Source organism: Microcebus murinus, chromosome 6, assembly GCF_040939455.1.
Source record: "Microcebus murinus isolate Inina chromosome 6, M.murinus_Inina_mat1.0, whole genome shotgun sequence".
Lineage (NCBI taxonomy): Eukaryota > Metazoa > Chordata > Mammalia > Primates > Cheirogaleidae > Microcebus > Microcebus murinus.
This window is the reverse complement of record NC_134109.1, coordinates 90,802,375-90,821,702: the sequence shown is the minus strand read 5'-3', so window position 1 is coordinate 90,821,702 and position 19,328 is coordinate 90,802,375. Positions and strand designations below refer to the sequence as shown.

Sequence of the window (19,328 nt, the reverse complement as noted above, 5' to 3'; positions counted from 1 at the left end):
TTTCCGTGTCTCGAGCGAATGCGTGTGTTTGTGTGCAGTGTGAGAACGTGACGCTTGCTCCTGATGACATTATAATACAGTGGTAAAGCACATTATTAGCATCCGAGCATATCTCCCATTCGACTTCAGCACACTGTCAAGTACGCTAACATACCATTTTGATGTCACTCAAATTAAAATAAATCACTTTCAAAGTGACTACGCCTAATGATACAAAATATGGTAACTTAGACATGTTCTTCCACGCATCTTTCTGAATGTTAACAAAGAACTAGAAAATGAAGGCATAGTCTAGATAATTTGATTTTCTTATTTTCCATTTCCTATCTAGGGAGATGAAAGAGCTCCGACACTTGACTAACCATCTGAGACAAACGTTTTCCCCAGAGACAGAGATGGCTATCAGCTGGGAATTTGAGACTGCCTGCCAAGCATTCTCCCCACACTGATGGTGTTGTCTTAGGTTTGGCCTCTGGGAAGGTTGTTGCTCTTACGAATTCCAATGCTAGTGCCATTGGACAGTTTCTTCTCCCACTGATTCAACAGGAGAATGTTTTTTGGTACTTTTCTTTTATGGATGACTGTAGACATGGCTGTGGTTGAAATTGCCCTATGATGTGAATCCTTATCTTAAGTTTGTATATAAATCATGTTTATCTCTAGAGTCTCAAATGCTAGCTCAGTGCTCTTTTGATTGAAGGGTCTCTTTTGTTTTCCTGACCTTCTAAATTTTCAAATACAAGCTGGGAAGTTTACTATAAATTCTTTTTAGAGGTCTCCCTTTACAGACTGTTCTTTAATTTATCAATATGTGGAGATCTGTTTGTCTTCGTCTTTGGAATCTATTCCAGCTTTCAACTTAGCATTTTCTTGAACTTCTGAACAGTAAGTAAAATTAATGCGTTTCTGTATTTACCGGAGGATTTGGTCCTTATGAGAACAGTCCAATGACTTTTACAGAACCTAAATTGCATTAAAAGTGCAAGAGTTAATTTCGATACATCCTTAGAATGAATGAGTATTCATCACTTATACTTCCTTTTAGTGATGAACAGGTCCTGTCAGATAAGATGTTCCTGAATCTTTTTGTTTCTTGACTATTTCTGTGGTGTGGAAAGCTGGGATTGAGCTTGCTGATTTGACAAGTTAACTTCTTGCATCTAGAAATTCTCTTCTTTACCAAATTCTAGATAAATGATAAAAATAACAAGAAATAATATTTACCTGACTTCTTTCCACTCTCAATTTACTCAATAATATTCAGAGACCAACGCCATGGAAATTATTTTCATTTTATGTCCAAAAAAAAAAAAAATGTGTGCTTATCTCCTCCCCAGCTCTCTCTGTGGAATACTGCTTGCCAAGAAAACAGTACTCTGAAAGAGCCTATACAGAAATCTATATTCTTTCCCATCGTGGACTCTGAGGATAAGCCTGGCTGGGAGTGGGGAAATGTGGCAGGAAGAAGGGACACAGTTGCAGCATTCCCTGTTATTCTCCTTGCCTACTCCCCACCTTACTCATTTTCTCTTTTTCATGCTCTCTGCATCCTCTATCCCTCTAGTCTGTTTCAGTCTCAAAGTTTAGATAATTTGATTAGACTTGGTTTTCCTGCCTAGCTTGACTAAGACAAAGTGATTTCTTGGGCCCCTAGTTACGTATAAAAGGAATAGAACAGGTGTGGGCTTCTGATTCTCTCTTTAAGAGATTTGAATTGAGGCAAGTACAATGCCACGGGAACACCAGCTCTTCATAGCATTGTCCATTCATGTGACAAACAATCGCTGAGGGCTCTTCACGCCCGGGGAAATGAAACCAAGAAGGAGCCCGCCTCATCATGGGAAAATACTAGTCTACATAATTAGGAAAGGGCCTCAGAAGTCCTCATTATTTCCAAGACTAGTGTAGTGGCCACCGACCCTCTAGGTATCCTGTCTAGTGATATACTGAGTAATTTGTTGGTCTTGGCAGAATACATGAGTCTCAGAGCCGGAGGGTATCAAAGAGGCTGTCTAGCTCAGCTCCCTCAGTTTGGAAAGAAAAGAACCTGAGTTTGGGAAAGTGAGAATGACATGCCCAAGACTACACCATTAGGAGCAGAGGTGAGATTGAAAACCAGATCTTCTGGATCCTGTATTTGAACATTTTTACAATCACAACACATTCCCTTCCCAGGAATTCATAAGTTCATCTCCATAATAAAATTGTTTATATTCTTTTCTCTTTCAATTAGTACATATATTTGGGTGCTAAGCAGTGAGGACCTTTTTCTCTCTGATACATCAAAGAAATACTTTATTAGGTTAGAGTTTAACATTTTCTTAGTGAATATGTAGTTTATCACTTGTTTGGTTTATCAGTTTTAATAAGCTGTATGTGGGCTGGGCACAGTAGCTCATGCCTACAATCCCAGCACTCTGGAAAGCCAAGACAGGAGGATCATTTGAGGCCAGGAGTTTGAGACCAGCCTGGGCAACATAGAGAGACCCTGTCTCTTCTTTTTGCCCTTGATTCTTTCTTTCTCTTAACTATCTTGCTTATGTTGTGATGGTTTGATTTTTAAGGAGGATCATCCCATCTGAGCAGAGAACTTCATGAATTCTTCTCTCTACTGTCTTCAGTTCATATTCTTGCTCCATCTAGGGGATCAGGGAGAGCTTGGTGAGTTGATATCCCAATGAAGCCAAGTTTCTATAGTTCTTCACCATGACATCTGTGTACAGTTTTCTCTGAGAAGGGGTCAGCAGTATTCCCTCCTCCTTGGTGAAGTCCATGGCCACATCCCCAAAGGTTACTGAGTTCTGCCACCCAGAGGGGAAGTTTTCTACCTCTGTGATCCTCTCCTGGGCCCAGGCAGAGCAAATATATTGTACAGATGTGTGGCTGCCATTTGACAAGTCTGCAGGTAAATATGCCTGGGCATCAATGCCCAGACAGCAGCTAAGGGAACCAAGATGCCTCTTTTCTTGCTTCTACAGTCCATTCCAGGCAGGACTCATGGCACACAGAAATCTGTAGGTCAGCGAGGTAAAGGTTTGAGCCAGGCTATTGCTCCTATACTTCTGAGCTACAGCATGCTTTCTAGGAATTTTATTTTCTGTTCAAAAATAAGTTAGATAGTGTCTCCTTCTTTATGCAGACACATGTTGGCATTAATAATAGATTTTGGGGAATTTTGAGTAAGTTTGAGCTATAAACCCTAGCTAGGCCTTAAGATTTCCCCTTAAACTGCAAGTGAAATTAATCATTGATTTTTTTTTTTTAATTCTTAAGGATCCTTGTTAGTAGTTTCACTTAGTCATTTGGTTAGCACTCTTGAGTACCTGCCTTGTGCCTTGCTAGAGGTGTAGCAGGCTAGAGGTCTGTAGGTGTAGAGGCTAGAGGTGTAGCACATGCTTGCCTATCAGCTTTACCAGAGCACCCCATTGCTCAGACATCCTGGCTACAGAGGAATTTCTGTATTTGATAGGAATACGGCACTGATTAAAAAGATTCAGCAAACAATTGGTACCTCTTTCTTATTCATATTTGTCTTCCTCATATTAGTTGGGTGGTCTAGCCACACTTCTTACCTGTGGAAGTTAGCTATAAGCAAATTCATTTTCCCTTAGCCTAAATAATCAATAATTTGATCCTCTGTGTATGTGTGTGTGTGTGTGTGATTGTGTATTTAAATAAAAAAAGAACTTAACTTCCATACATTCAGGTAAGAATACAAAATTAATAGTTACTCTTCAGCACGTTAGAAAATTTGTTTCCTTACCAGTTGAAAATTATGTCATTCTTAAAGCAATTCATTTGAGAAAATGCCACCCACCAAATAATATTCCATGTCAGATTACAATTGCAAGAAGATGGCAAAAACATAAATCTATTGTTAACTTATCTTGTTAAACTTGTCCATAAAACATTACTCAGTTATAAAAAAGCATTAGATACCCAATGTAATTGGGGACATTTCTGTATTTTTCCCTCCAGTTTCCAGTCCACATTGATGACAAAGTAAGCTCAAAGTCTGCTGCAGGATGTAGCTATTACTATTCAAATATAATCAAGAGGCCCTATCACTTGATTATCTCAACAGATACTCGCAAAGTAGGGCTAATATGTACACAGCTCTTTAGCTAGATATGTTTTCCTGATAAGACATCTGTCCAGAGAGAAGCCACTTTGTAAGCTGAAGGTCTGTTCCAATGACATCCTCTTTGTTTACAAATTTCTTGTCATCATTTAAAGTCTTTTCACAGATGGTGTCTCCCTCTAATTTAAAATATATTGCAGTCTTTATGATCTGCTAGTATTGCATTGCATTAGCATTTTCTTTTTCCTGAATTTAGTGTAGTTTTTCTTTATTAGTAGTATTTTTTCTTTCCTTTTTTTTTTAGTTTATTTCATAAAATCCTTTAAGATTGGAAAGATTTTTTTTTTAGTTAGATTTTTTTTTTTAGTTAGATTTTTTTTTTTAGTTTATTTCATAACCTCCTTTAAGATTGGAAAGAAATCCAAATTATCAAGCAGGGGAGTAAACAACTCTTGGCTACCATATTGAGCTAGTAGATTTGAATTCAGGTTTCTGACTTCTTTTCCACTGCTTCTTCCACAGATCTCAGCTGTCATCGAGTCTTTCCTGATCTCTACATTATTTTCATGCCCTTGATTAATAAGTGATTCAGATTTTTTGTTTGGGTTTTCTCGGGCACTACAGTGGTTTATTCTATTCAGTTGCCCAACATTTCAAACTGTTGTATCTTTTTATTAATGATTTTCCTAGAAATATCCCCATTTCTTTCAAACAGCCTATATGTATGATGAATGGGATCTATTTTTAAATCATTCATAAGTCATTGTATTGAAAATGTTATTTGGAGCTGCAGATTTTATTCACACTGTAAATGATATGGATCTTTAACAAGGACTCTAGTTGTATGACAGCAGTGGCCTGGCTTGGAAGAACCAGCTGCTGTTCATGGAAGTGGACAGAGACTTTTTTCCAGTGGCTCGTCTTGCTGGGGATGGGGAGATGTTTCTTGGAGTTCTTTGCTTCCTAGGCCTAGGCAACTTTAACAACTAATATCACCTTCTTAGAAAATGATGAGAAAAGGAAGCAGGGAATTTTTATAGGATAACTGAAACCAAAATAGAGAACAGAACAGGCGGAGGAGCATGACCACTGATGACCTTGCCATGACATTTTTAATTTTTAACCATAAATGCTTCTACAGAGTCTTCCTCATACAATATTTTGAGTTTCCTCTCAAGGTGTTCTTGAACGTGGTTTAAGAGCTACTGATTTTGTGTTGTCTTTGGCTGAACCATTCCTTTCCTTTAGGATCTAGAAGAATTATACTCATAGTCAAATGCCCCCTAGTCAAAACATATCTGCGTGAAATACGTGGACTCCTCCCTCTGTCTAGCTGACAAAGATATTACAAAGATATTTAGAACACTGGCCTTTTAGCTGTCGATATTTCAAGGTGTGTGATGAGTGGGTAGAGCAGTCTTACATCTTTCAGCGGTGGAACTGTCAAGAAGAGTCTGTCTTCCTTGTCCCTTACCACCCAAATGTGGACTATTTCAGAATCCATTACAGAGGAAATAAACAGCTGATTTTCAGCTAAAGATGAGCCTAGCAATCATTTGCACTATATTGATGTCAAAAGTATATCTCTGCCAACCTCTAAAATGCACCTTCAAAAACTACTGAAAATATCCAAGAACTTTAGTGATGAGCTACAAATGGACTTTGGTATTGATAAATAAAAGTCAATATGTATAGTGAAAGGACAACTTACTGTGATAAATGGGCCCACCATCAGTAAAGATCAAATTATTGACTATCCAGGGCAAGGAAAAACCTGTCTATAGCTAACTTCTACAGGTGAGAAGAATTAGCTAACAACAGCAATTCAGGAAAAGCTCAAAGAGACATGTAAAGAGAATTCATTAAAAATACATACCAAAGTAGGCAGCAACAATAACAAATACATTTGTGGCACTGGGCTAATGGTATTTCTTTGGTCATGCCTAGTTTTAGATCTTTTTCTTTTGCTTTGAATTATGTCCCTTTGGAATTCCCACATTCCCACTCAAGGAGTTCTAATTTAAAATTTACCTCCAGACTACCCTATTATAGAGAAATTCTCTGCACTACTAGAAACCCCGTTGCTCTTAAAATGTGGTCACTAATGCTCCGACTAGTTACTTTTTATCATACTTCAACTAGATCACAAGTTGTATGAGGGCACATTAAAAGTGCCTTCATTTCTTTACCCCTCACAGTCTAGCACGGAGCTCTACCCATAATAAGCACTAGATCAATATTGGTTGATTTCATCCCTGTTGAAATGATTCATTAGAGAAGACTTGGTCACACATCATGTCAGAGTTTAATGATGAAACATCACAGGAAACACCCAAAAGAGCAATTGCAAGGATTAGCCTATCAAACAAACAAACAAAAAGTAGAATGGCAGTAATTAACCTCTCCAATGTCTGCTGTTCCCAACTGGGAGAATGTAGGTATTTCTTCTACAGTAGTAGGTTTAATTGGATGCTGTAGGAACTACCTAGTAAAAACAATAAATCTTGTGCAATTTCAAATTTGGAAACTAATGTGAAACTAAGCAAAATATCTAAAGAATAACTTTCTCTACTCCCTTACCACCACGTAAGCCACACCCTCCAAATTCAGAGGTGGAAGCAAAAGAGTTGCATAGTATATACTAGTGGGAGTTTAATGAAGATCATGCAACTAAAACTACACCTAACTTTCTGACTTTCTTGAGAGATTTGGAATGTCAGTTCATCCTGGGACCACTTTTTGGAACTAAAAATGTTTGCAGGCATGGACTTATTTTATCAAATACCATGTCCTCTTCCTCTTAGAGGTCCTGATATAGAACAACATCGCCTAAATATTTGGTGATTGATAAATATTTGTTGGAGGAATGAACAAATGAATGAATGGAGAAAAGTTTTAAATTATGAAAGAACAATGTATTGAAAGACAAGTGCAATGCATTTGTCCAAATCAATAGAGGTGCTACCTCATTGGCTTTTAGTACTAGATTTAGCTATGTGATTTATTCCCTATTATAAATACCAATGTAAATATTTCAGAAAATTAGCAATTAAGATATATAGAGATAAAAATCATTAAAAAACAGGCCAATATAATAGTATTCTGAAACTTTGATGCATTTAACTATCCCACTTAAACATTTCATAAAAATCTATGGATTCAAAAATAATCTGTAAGTATGACTTAAACTGAAGAAAATTAAATTAAATATAGCTACATCAATAACCACTTAAGTTATATATCCTCTCCTTCCAAGTCACACTAATTCACATCACTATGTTGCAAACATGTGTCCTTGGTCTTAAGTGGGCCTAAACAAGAAACCGAGCAGATGTGTTGGGAAGATAATTGAAAGCACACATCCTCTTGGATGAGGAGGACATCTAGCATCGTACCTTTGCTTCATTCATTCGTTCATTCATTAGTTCACAAATCCATTAAGAATACTTTCTATGGGCTAGACACTGTTATATACATGGCACACAGAAATGTGTGAATGAACTAGACATGGTCCCTACTTCTGTATTTTTTCCAGAAAATTCAAATGCACAAAATGAAAAAAATTGTGTTTATTTATTTAAAATAAGAATTTTATACTTTTCCCGTATCTTGTTCCCAAACAAAAGGTTTTGGAGAAGTAGTGCATTCTAACTATGCTCATACTTCCGCAGAACAAAGACGTTCTAGCTATGTCGTGATAGGGTCAGTGAAACTGTCTGGAGGGAATATTTGAACCAGAATTATGTTCCTAGTCTCCTTTAAAGTGTTTCTTTGTGGTCCTTGGGTTATGATCGCCAATGCTACGTACACTCCATTAAAATAAGCAGAGGAGTGTGGCAGGTACGAACACTACTAATGCTGCTTGGATCTGGGGTGAGACACCTTTGGGTTACTTATCAAATGTGTGAGATAACACAGTCTCCAGCCTCTGCATCACTCTCTATTCTCCTAATGGAGGTGCAGACAATGGCCAGGCCAAGTCCCCTGTGCCAACAAACATATCTCATGTATGATTTATAAATATATATTTTGTTTATTGCATTTATAGCCTATAAATATATTGTGTGTTATCAAGATCTGAAGACACGATAGTAGTGTTTGCTGCAGCAACTTATGATAGATAAAATTCTATTGTAATCAGTTGTGTGTATGTGTGTGTGTGTGTGTGTGAGTGTATTTACAGCATTTGGTTTCAGTGTGATATAATTTATGTCATTGAAGTCTTGTTTTGTTTTTCCACTGGGTTTTTTTTCATGAAGACAGGGTCTACTTTTTCTGACAAATGATTCCTAGAACAAACGTAATATGGAAATGTGTTACTTACGGAGATAGTTTAGAACAAGTATTATAACTTGTGGAAGAATGTGGAAACTAGAGTCTGTTTCCACATTCTCTAACAGAATTAGTGGGTATAATGTATTTATAGGAAATTTTAGACTCCTCTGCTAGCTTTGGTTTCTGAAATAATATCTCATGATAAGTTGTCTTGAGACCTTCCATTCAAAAACACCAGCCCTTATTATCAGTTTCAGTGTATTTATTTGATATTTTTAAATTTGCTTTTTATAGGACTAATTTGTTGGTGTTTGGTACCATCGTTTTTAATTTAACGAAAGAATGAAGATGCATACATAGTGTTCATTAGCTGTGATTTGTGGGACAAAAGAAACCATTGCCACCACTGTAGAGCTGGTCTTTCTAATTGCCTAGCCTGATGTTCTCTCTGTGTCCTGTTGCCGTTAATTGACTATATTGTTTTAGATTTATGCATTAAAAATACGATTTCGACTTCAGAAGAGATCACTTTGTTACTTTGTAGCTTTTAAGCTTGATGCCATGAACTTATTTTTCTTCTAAGATAAAGTCACATCTATAGATTTTTCAACTAATTACATGTCTGCCAATAAATACTTAGAGGATACATTTTATTTCAATTTATTATTTGTGTTTACATAGTGTGTCCCTGGAAATATCTGTGGAACTAAAAGGAAATATTTTAATGGTGCTTGGTACTACTTTTCATCGCTCTCCCTTTCTTTTCTCCCTCCCTCCCTCCCTCTCTTTCTCTCTCTCTCTCTCTGTTTTTTAATAGCTCCAGTCAGTCCGGTCAACCATGACAGCAACTCAAACTCGGCAAACTTCCAAGATGCTGAGGACATGCCTGACAGATGTGTCTTGGAAGAGTCTGAGAGTCCAGGTGAAAGCCATTTAAAAATAGTCAAGTATAAAATGATAGATTTGACACAGCTTTGGGGTCCTTGGAAGGGGCTGGGGGAAAGGACGCTGTAATGCTGTTTTCTCCTAGCAGCTGCACTGTCAAATTAATGGTCACCTCCAGGGGTCACAGTGTGGAGCTGTTATCTTTTCCTCTTTCATCAAGAATTCAGTTGCAGGAAGTACAAAGGCTTTATGACTGAGAAGGGAAGCTGACACTATTAGTTCATTATCATCAATTTTAGGCTAAACTGGTTAATAGGGGGGAAGAGATTGGAAACTAGAGAAATGCCAACATTTGGAATATTTCAAATAATGGGATCTAACAGGAGCCAAGCAGAAGTGGAGGGATGGAGGCAAAAGAGAAGCAAATTGTCATCATTGCAATTCTGTCTACCTTTCCAAAAACAAACAGGATTCTAACCTGGACCAGAGGATTTTAGCATGACAGTAATGGGTATTGTCAACTGTTGAGAACAAAAGAAAAGAAAAAAACGGTAACCCTTCCTCATGCAATGAAATGTGCTCTATGTCAAAGTTACTTATTTTTATACTTTCTTTGTAGGAAAAAAATAGAAATGTACTAGAAGGATACAGCCAGAAACACTTAAGCGTGGATTTCTGTTTCTGTTTTTGTTTTGTTTTGAGGCATGCCTAGTCTTAACAACTAATTAATTAAAAGAAAAAGAAAAAAAAAAACCTTGTAAAAGTGGAATGGCATTCTTGGATAACTACAAAGCTATAAGGTGCTAAAAGTATCTTGTCATCATGAGTGAAAGAGTTAAATATCTCCCCGCACTTAATATTTTTCTTTCCCATTTTATCTGGCTACTGTGTACCCTCTACCCTCTCACATCTTTGTGTGCTGATCCATGTATCATATTTTTGATTCATCCTCTCTGTGACCTGTCAGCTTAGTTAAGAGATTTCCAAATCTTGTAGCCTTTGCTGACAAGGGGCAGCTGCAAACAGTCCCCTGATCCTTCCCCGAGGAGAGCTACTGAGATTTAATTTTCAGTGAAAGGTGCAGCCTGCAATCTCTGTCAGGTCCCCTAAGTCATCTCAGAACCCCAGTAGGCCCAGTGGCGATGGCATTGTGTATCAGTCCTCTCCACCCCTCCAAGATTCCTCGAAACGGGAACGACTGCCATGTGCCCATCTCCAGCCTCCCTTCTGCTGGAGCATCCCACGCAGCTGAGAAGTGGCATGTTTAACAATGACAGGAATTCTTAATGTGCAAATGAACTCCAGCCCCTGCCATAGTATCCAAAAAAAAAAATATAGACTTAGTCTCACTCTAAAAGGGAGAGAGGGTAATGGTCAATGTTAAATTTCCATACTAAAACTTATTTGTAAATTACTTTTAATTTTGACTAATTTTGACTAATTGCCTAATTCTGACTAGGTTTTTAAAGCATCTTCATAAACAGTTTTCTATCCAGTCATCTTGTCAGGCAGTTAGATCCATGAATCAAGTTTTTACCTAAGTGCTCATTGTTTTTCATAAGAGTAGATCAGCTTTGTACCATTTCAAAAGTAGAATAAATTTCTATCATCCCTTAAATATGAGTGGAATTGTAGTGAGATCCAAATATGACATACTCTGATTGATGTAAACAAAAGGATATGTCAAAAAAGAAAGATCATTTAAAAATATAAGCGCTGATAAAGAATCTTAACTTAAAAAGTGAGTACCGTTCCGTACATTGGATATCATTATGCTGGTAATAAAGAATGAATTACTCTGGCTTTTTCCTCTGTCCATCCTGCATTTTAAGACATCTTGCCTTATAGGCCTAGAAACCTCTGGAGAGTTCACTACTGGTCTCACTGCCTTCCACTGAGAATTTGTGGCTTGGTTGTCATGGAGACATCGTATTTCTCCAAGAATTGCTCATATTGATCCGTGGCCAGGAGTAAATGGCCAAGCGAGCGTGAGGAATAAAGGGGGCTGGGCAGTCCTATAAAATGACCAGGGCCTGTGGGTTGGAAATAAGCTCATAGCAAACACTTAGCTAAAAAGAAAGAAGCAGTTTTATTTTGTTTCAGGATTTCTTTCTGCACTTTGGGCCATTGTCTTCTTTCACTATGAACTGAAAGAAACTTGTTAGTCACTTGTCATGTCAGATCTTTGGTGCTTGTCCTGACACAGCTGTCAGCCTTCCAGCTTTGCGCAGTTCAGGGACACACAACAAAGAGGCAGTGACATGAATTATTTATTGCTCCTTGTGTGGATAAAATTCTGTGATAAGAAATTAAGACACTTCTGACAGAGGTGCTTGTTTAGTAGGAAAGAAGATTTTGATGAGAGAGTATATTTCCTTGAAATATGAGCATTCAAGTAGGCAAAATTCCTAAAACTGAACAGGGAGGAAAATAAGTTGTATATTTCTTCTGTGAAATTGGTGGCACAGAGGGACGGACTCGAACTACAAAAATATGACCGTCCACTTTTTGAAGTCCAAAAATTAACTTCAAAATATCAAATCATTCAAAATGTAATGGCTCCAGAACTATAAACATTACTCTGGTGGTGGTTTAGTTAGCTCTACTCACCATGTCTGAGTGGTGTTTCTCTGGAAAATATTAACCACATTCATTAGAAGAAGAAATAAAATTTGGGATTTTTAAGTGGTGAGATTTGGGAAGATGTCTTTAACAGTAGAGTTGCTTCAGTAGCTAAGCTTTTAATTGCATTAGTATATTATTTGTTGTATGGAAAGAGAGCAGTTAAATCTGCGCATTCTTAACCATTTTTCGGCTGAATATTATCACTCACTTAAAATTCCTTTTAACATTTTTATGCACATGCAAAATTCCCCAGTTACAAAATTGAATGCGATCAGTCTTCTAACTTTAATGGATATTGACCTTACATAGTTTTTTTCTATGCGATGCTAAATGACTAATATATTTATTCCATCATTTTCAATGAATAGAACAGTTGTTTGAACAGCATATGGAAAACAAAAAAAATCATTTTTTTCATTGAAATACAGTTCAAGAATATGTCCCTTGTCACCATTAGAATTTTGAAAGAGTTCAAGGAGAGAGTTATCAACATTAGAAGGCCAAAGAATTAGTGTGATTAATATTTGAATATTATTTAATATTTTCTTGCTTGGAAAATAAAGGTGATTTGCTATCAGAAAAAAAAATAATATTGCTTCACATACTGTTCTTTTCAGATAAAGCCTCCTCTTTGCAAATCCTCTGAACATCACTTTACTTTAGCTCTTATGGTTTCGTATTGCTAATACCAACTCATTTTCATATGCAGAACACAAAAGGGACATTAAAGCACAGAAAAACTAAATTTGGAGGAAGAAAAAGTGAAGTTGATATTTTAAATGTTGGTAGAGATTTTAAAATGCCATTAATAAAATCAAATTGTTAGCATTTATGTAAAAGAGTAAGATTGACTTTGTGAATTATCTTTGAATACAGTGGGTTTGAACTCGGTATGTAGATTGTTTATTTTTACATTGACATCACCCCTTCTCAAGCTCCGGATTAACTAGGATGACCCATTTGTAAACGGGCTTCAGCCTGCATATAAGCCACAATTTATATGCCTCGTGGAGTGGTTGTTCACCTGGGCTCTAGAGTGCTTTACCTTATTCATCATGCCATTGTGATCTCTTTATTGGTTCAAGCTGTATACCCAGGTGAGTACCTGGAGTCCATTAAGGTAGGCAAAGCACCTTTAGACCAGAGCATCCCTGTTACTTTGACCCTGCTAGTGAACCTGGAGGTCTTGTCTGATAGGGGAAAGTATCTCTCGGCAGTATCTTTTCTTTGGAATAATTCATTAGCAAAGAGTTTTGACTCGCAGGTGAATCCCAGATTGAAGTTTCTGGCTTAGCCCCTGTGAAGTCTGCTTGCTCCTTCGCTGGCATTTATACGTTCCTGAAACCTATGGGAATAACTTTGATGTCTAGTAATAGAAGCACTGAGACAACATCGTGAACTTGCAGCTCCCTTTTTTGAGATTTTAGGGCCATTAGGCTTTCTTTCTTTGGTTCTTTAAGGCCTGGTTGCTTCTGAATCTGAAAGACATTATCACAAAAACGCTTCAGTTGAGCCTTTTGCTGGTGAACTTCTTAACTCTTTCTCATACTGGAGTAAAGCTCAATCCCTGTTCTCTAGCATAATAAAAGAAAGGGTTTCTTGCCCTCCACCTTTATGCTCATGGTGACAGAAAATTTAATGGGACATTCACAATTTTTTTTGAAAGTGTTAATAAGAGACCTTGGGCTTTTAATCACTTCACTGGCTTGCAAAATTAAGAATTTTATTTTTTAGTGCCTTAAGGACAGTGCTTAAAAGTAGCTTCAGCTGAAAGCAATAGTGACAAGAGAGTGCTTAGAAGTCTAACAAAATGCATTCACGTAAGTGTTTTCATATCATTTCGAAGTAGTTTATGATCAGTATGCATTCTGCCATTAATACATCTTAGTGGTTTTCCTACAGTGTGTTATGTAGGTAGATCTAGGTACATCATTGTCAATCAATATTACATTTGCATGAATCTGAGGAGCAAAACTAGATTTCCCACAGAGTTTTCAGGGGATACTACATTGTGAAAAGCCAAGGTGGATTGTTTTTTTCTTTTACTATTCTGACTCATGAATCACCAGCAAAAATCAGGTAACAGAAAGTAGGACAGATTCAGGACTGGAGTGCTGGAGATGGCTGATGATGATGCATGAAGCAGGAAAAATGTGGAATGTGTGAGCAGCCCATCAGTCATAGCCATCCATGGTTGGTTCTAAAAAAATGTTCTAGAAGAATTGGAGACAAGATTTCAGTAGCAAGATATAAGCATCCTTCTAGTTGTGTTTAACAATATCAACATTTTTTTAAAAAAAATGTATCTAAAGGGAAAAATGTAAACATCAACATAATAATTTTTAGAGGAATATAAAATTGTAGGCTAATGCACACACACACACACACACACACAAACATTTAGCATACAACATTGGTTTCACTAAACCAAAGAGTCTGCTTTTTACTTTTCTGCCAGTAGGAATGAGAGTTACCATCCATGGTTATGTCATTAATAGAAATGTGTTTAAAAATAGTTAATTAAGGTAGATGCTCCAATTAGTTTGATAGTCAAATTGATTTAAATCAAGTAAAAATTTTTTTTTTAGCCTACAAAGATAATTATCCAAGTAGTCTGAGAAATAAATGCTCTTTTGATTCTATAACTTAAACATATTTCAGCAAATTTTAATAAGGTTTGACCCTAAACATACAGTTGTGGGTTTCTCTTAAGAACAAGTAAGCTGCTTGAGAATGTATGGAAATTTACTCATTTCAAACCAAATTTATCTTGTTGAAAACTTTCATCTTCCTTGGCAATTAAAAAACAATAGCCTATTAGTAATGTGTGCAATTAAAAGGTATTTACCTGGTTACAAGAATTTTTTTATTAACATATTTTATTTCAGGATAGAAAAGACATGTAGAAATTACAGGCAACACTTGTATTCCTCCCTCCTTTCCTTCCTTCCTTCCTTCCTTCCTTCCTTCCTTCCTTCCTTCCTTCCTTCCTTCCTTCCTTCCTTCCTTCCTTCCTTCCTTCCTTTCTTTCTTTCTTTCTTTCTTTCTTTCTTTCTTTCTTTCTTTCTCTTTCTTCATTCCCTCCCTCCTTCCTTTCTACTTCTTTTCCTCCTTTCCCTTCTTCCTCCCTTCCACCTTCTCTTTCTATTTTCCTCTTTCTGTATTTCATTATATAACCTAAGAAATTTGTTTTCTTTCTAGGTGAACCAAGACATCATTTATGGCTAGCAAAGGTGTGCCCCTGCAAAGTGTGCTAAGTGGAATCTCATCCGTAAGAACTGGATTTGGACAAATTACAAAACCCTAAACTGCCATTTGTTTAGTATTATGTAAAAGCAATGGTGTTATTGGTCAAATTATCAGGCTGTAATGGATTTGCTAATCCTTTAGCCAGAGTATATTGAAAGTGTAACACTGATTGAAAATACCCCAGTTCACCTAATTTTAGAAAATAATTGTCTAAATAATTCTATATTCCTGCTTCTTACTTTTAAGTTAGTATTTCCAACAAGGAATGCCAGCTCACAGATACAAATTTAATACTGCTTTGGATTTTCTTCCATCTTTTTAGTCCCTGAATTATATAACAAACAACATTAAAGCCAATGTAGCATGTAATACTTTTAAATTTAATGTTACTTCAATGTGTTTAAAACTTTACCAAATTTGATTTGTTAGGTTAGGACATCTTGTTTTAGTAGATGCTTTAATTCACATCAATTACTGCTGCAGATCTCATCCCTAAGCATGAAATGTTGTCAACAAATAACCACTTCCCTTTGTCATCAATTAGCCCAATAAGTGATACACAGTACAACAGGGACCAACCTTGTTCTGTTCAGTTAATTTGGGCTTCTAATGATATTGAGGCTAATGTCTTTGGCCAAAGGTTGATCTTTTTGGCCATTTAGCTGTGAAATAGGGAAGGGGAATCCACTTACAGAATTTCGCAATTGATTCAATTTCGCAATTGATTCTTCTGAAGTATAAACTCTTGTTCTTTTCCCAGAAAGAAGCTTGACTAGCAGGAATTCTATAACTAAAATTTGCAAAACAATAAGAACAGACATAAAATGCTCATCTATTAAGGCCTTTAGTGATCTGACTTATTTTCTATGACTTATATTGTATGATTCATTGATTTATAGAAAATCATCAAAAAGGTTATTAGTGTGCATATATTATAAATACAAATATTTCCTAATCCATGAAAAATGGAAATAAATTATTAATCTTAAATATAGGATATATACCTATATCTATCTAATAGGGAAGTTCAAGTCACTGCAATTCAACAAATGTATTTTTGAGCACCAGCCTTAGGTTCTATCCTGGGATGTAGTAGGCAAGAAAGAGGAAGATTATTAGAGAATAGAAGTATAAAATTGAAATGGCACCACATCTACTCATAAGAAGCTTATAATTAATGATTCACCTGAAGAATATACCAGAATATAGACATCAAATGAATATGGCCTCTTGTAAGTAGTTTAAAGTATGTGTTCCTTGTTTCCTAAAATATAATTCCACTGCTTGAAATTGCTTTTGAGTTATACTTCAGAAACTGTAACATATTATTAATACAAATAATCTTAGAAAATTATTATCCTTTGAAAAATGATATATGTACTCCTCCATCCCCTTTTGGAAATAGCTAAAAGCCACTTGGAACAAGTGTCAAAATAAAGGAGGTTAGCAAGGCAATGCAATATATTCTCTTGCATTTGTGTATTGGCTCTTAAGGTCATTACCAGAAGGACTCTCAAAACCATTTTGAATGATGACAATATCAAATAAGTACATGTCCTCTCAAAGGGGCAATTTTAATAGTTAAAACTTGTGTGGATGCTCAAGTTATGATGTGTTTATTAAAAATAAGCTTCATTATCTTTATAGCTACATCCTATTATTCCATTTTTCAAAGTAGACTTACAATAGGTTTTAACAGTTGCCATACTTAGCATTTTTTCAGGTCTAAAGGAACTAATATAGAATCCCTAATAAATATTTTATGATGTCACCAGCTATAGGAAATTAGAACTGGCACAGCCATGACATTACTATTAATAAATGGGAGTTTTAAGAATTTTTGGTATCACATGTTAGAGTCACTAAAATTTAAAAATTCATGTTAAATGGCTAATTAAAATTTGCTTTTATCAATATGAATTCTGGAGACCAACATCATTATCAAAACTTTTAATTCCTAAAAATAAGAGTTTTAGAGATAGATGTTTAAATAATGCTATTCTAATATCCACAAGCAAGTGTGTTTATAACACAGATCCACTAGTCTGTTTAAAAGTGATTTCTTTATACTGACTCATGTTCAACATGTTTCAGTAATTTCTGTTATGAAGGTGAGTTGAAATGGCAAGTTGCCACACAGTTAATCGGATGGACCATGTGGTGACCCTAACTACTTGATACCACTACTAGAAACTCAAAACTGACTCTCTTTTGAGTAGGTGGTTGTCCTTTTATATGTCTTGTCTTAGGTAAGCAGTGGAGTGATTGTATTAGCAAACATGTTTGTATCTGATTAGGTGGTTGTCCTTATATATGTCTTGTCTTAGGTAACCAGTGGAGTGATTGTATTAGCAAACATGTTTGCGTCCAGACTCTTCCTGTTATTCTAATAAATAATTCATTTAAAAATTTATTTTTTGTTTCTTTTTTGGTAATCATCTTGGTGATATTTATGAATATACATACACACACACACACACACACATACCCCAAAGGCATATCATATTTTCAAATTTGCAGGCCTAGATTTGTTTATTTATTGTAGAGTCATGAATTGTCTATATTGTATTTTGCAGAGGAAAGAATCTGGAAACATCTAGGGTTAAGAGCAGAGGCACAGGCTTGCTGTGCAGCCCAGAGCTTCATTTCCTCATCTGTGTCAGAGAGCTTCCTCCCAGGGCTCCCCCAAGGGCATTAAAAGAGCAATCTGAACACTGCAAAAACCTTCCAATATAAGGTAAAATGGATAGTATTATAAACACACAATTAGAGTGGTGGCCTCAGGTCTCAAACAATCTGTTACTATTTTAGAAACTAGGTTAAGACTACTTTGAACATGTCAGTATTAGAAAAATGATAGAAAAACTGTTTGTAAAATATTAATAGTCTATCGTTAGATGGTAGCATTTGAGTTGATTTTTCTTTCTTTCCTTAGATATTTTCCTTTCGTGTTCTGTATCTTAAAAATCCTTTTTGTAATTATTCAAATGAACACTTTAGAAAAGATCCTGGTTCTCTTCAATCTTTAGAGGGCACATTATAATAATTGAGTTTTTAAAAATTAAGTCTCATGCCATGTGTTTAAAAATGAAGGCTCAGTTTCCATTAATTCCGATTGATTTTAAAGTCTTATTTTCGCAGAATGGACTCATTCAAGCAATTTTTTAAAAACTTTATATGGCATACATTTTGATTACTCAGTCACTTAAAAGCAGTGTTATAAACTCTTTTATTCTCAACAACATGTTGTCTTATATGCGAAGTGCCCAGAGTTGTGTTTAATTTCATAAGAAAGTCGCTGCTTTGTAAACATTCGCATAATACTTTGTGTTGTTTAAGAATTTTAAAAATTAGCTGTGACCAAAAGAGTTGCAAAGTTAAAACTTTCTTGAATAGCTGTCTTTCGGATGAAGTTACATGGCTTCTTGTACAGTGGTCCCCGGATCACTTTGCACTGTAATTTGGCCAACAGGGACCCTACACATGGCACGTAGGAAAGTGTAAACTGGAAAAATTAAAAGGTCTCTCAGTAAAAGCATGTGACTGGAAACCCCCATCCACCATGGGGCCCCATGGAAGAAAGCATGTCTCATTTCATCTTATTAGTGGGAGCAAGGACCAAGGTGATACCTGCCCTGGCACGACTCCTTCACGCTCTTCACTCTCATCCCAACCTTCTCAGATCCTATCTTTCTCTAAAATTTTGATGTCATGAATTTCTTGCAGTGATTTGATTTTCATAAATATTGTCTTAAAATATGCTTATCTTGATTACTGAATTTTTATCACCACCTAGTCTTAGATTTAAGACTTGGATCCTGTTTATTAAATCTAAGATTAATTCACCTTTACCCCAGAAAGCACAAATGGACTGTGACAAATTGCATCATTACAAGAGTGATTATAATGATACAAATGGTAAGACTGCTGAAAATGTTTGAAATGGCTTACTCCTGGTGGTGTACCCGGGGAAATGTTGAGTATATATGGTTCTTCCCTTGACATTGTTTCTCCAAATAAATGCCTTGTTTTCACTGCACAGAGCATATTTTCCTAACATCAATTTTAGGGATCTTTTTTTTTTTTTTTTGCCTTCAACAGATTTCTGATAGGAAAAGCAATGCTGATTTTAATTCATGGATACTAGGTTTTTAACACCAAAGATGAGTAGTCCATGTTTAGTAAAACCCTGTGCCTAAATCTGCAAAGCGCC

The 19,328-nt window shown here is 36.1% G+C and overlaps 1 protein-coding gene across 3 annotated transcripts in view; it reads left to right on the top strand.

Annotated features, from left to right (window-relative positions):
- WDR72 (WD repeat domain 72) overlaps window positions 1–18,286 on the top strand; it is a 220,135-nt gene extending 201,849 nt beyond the window's left edge. For 2 of the 3 annotated variants that reach the window (XM_076004384.1, XM_076004385.1), the window contains exons 19-20: window positions 9,174–9,278; window positions 15,068–18,285. In XM_076004384.1, the coding sequence (XP_075860499.1) occupies window positions 9,174–9,278; window positions 15,068–15,123 (161 nt within the window). In that variant the 3' untranslated portion in view covers window positions 15,124–18,285. Of the gene's footprint in view, window positions 1–9,173; window positions 9,279–15,067 lie in introns of all 3 variants that reach the window. The other variant, XM_076004386.1, reaches the window with a different exon arrangement.
- Window positions 18,287–19,328: the final 1,042 nt, after the last annotated feature.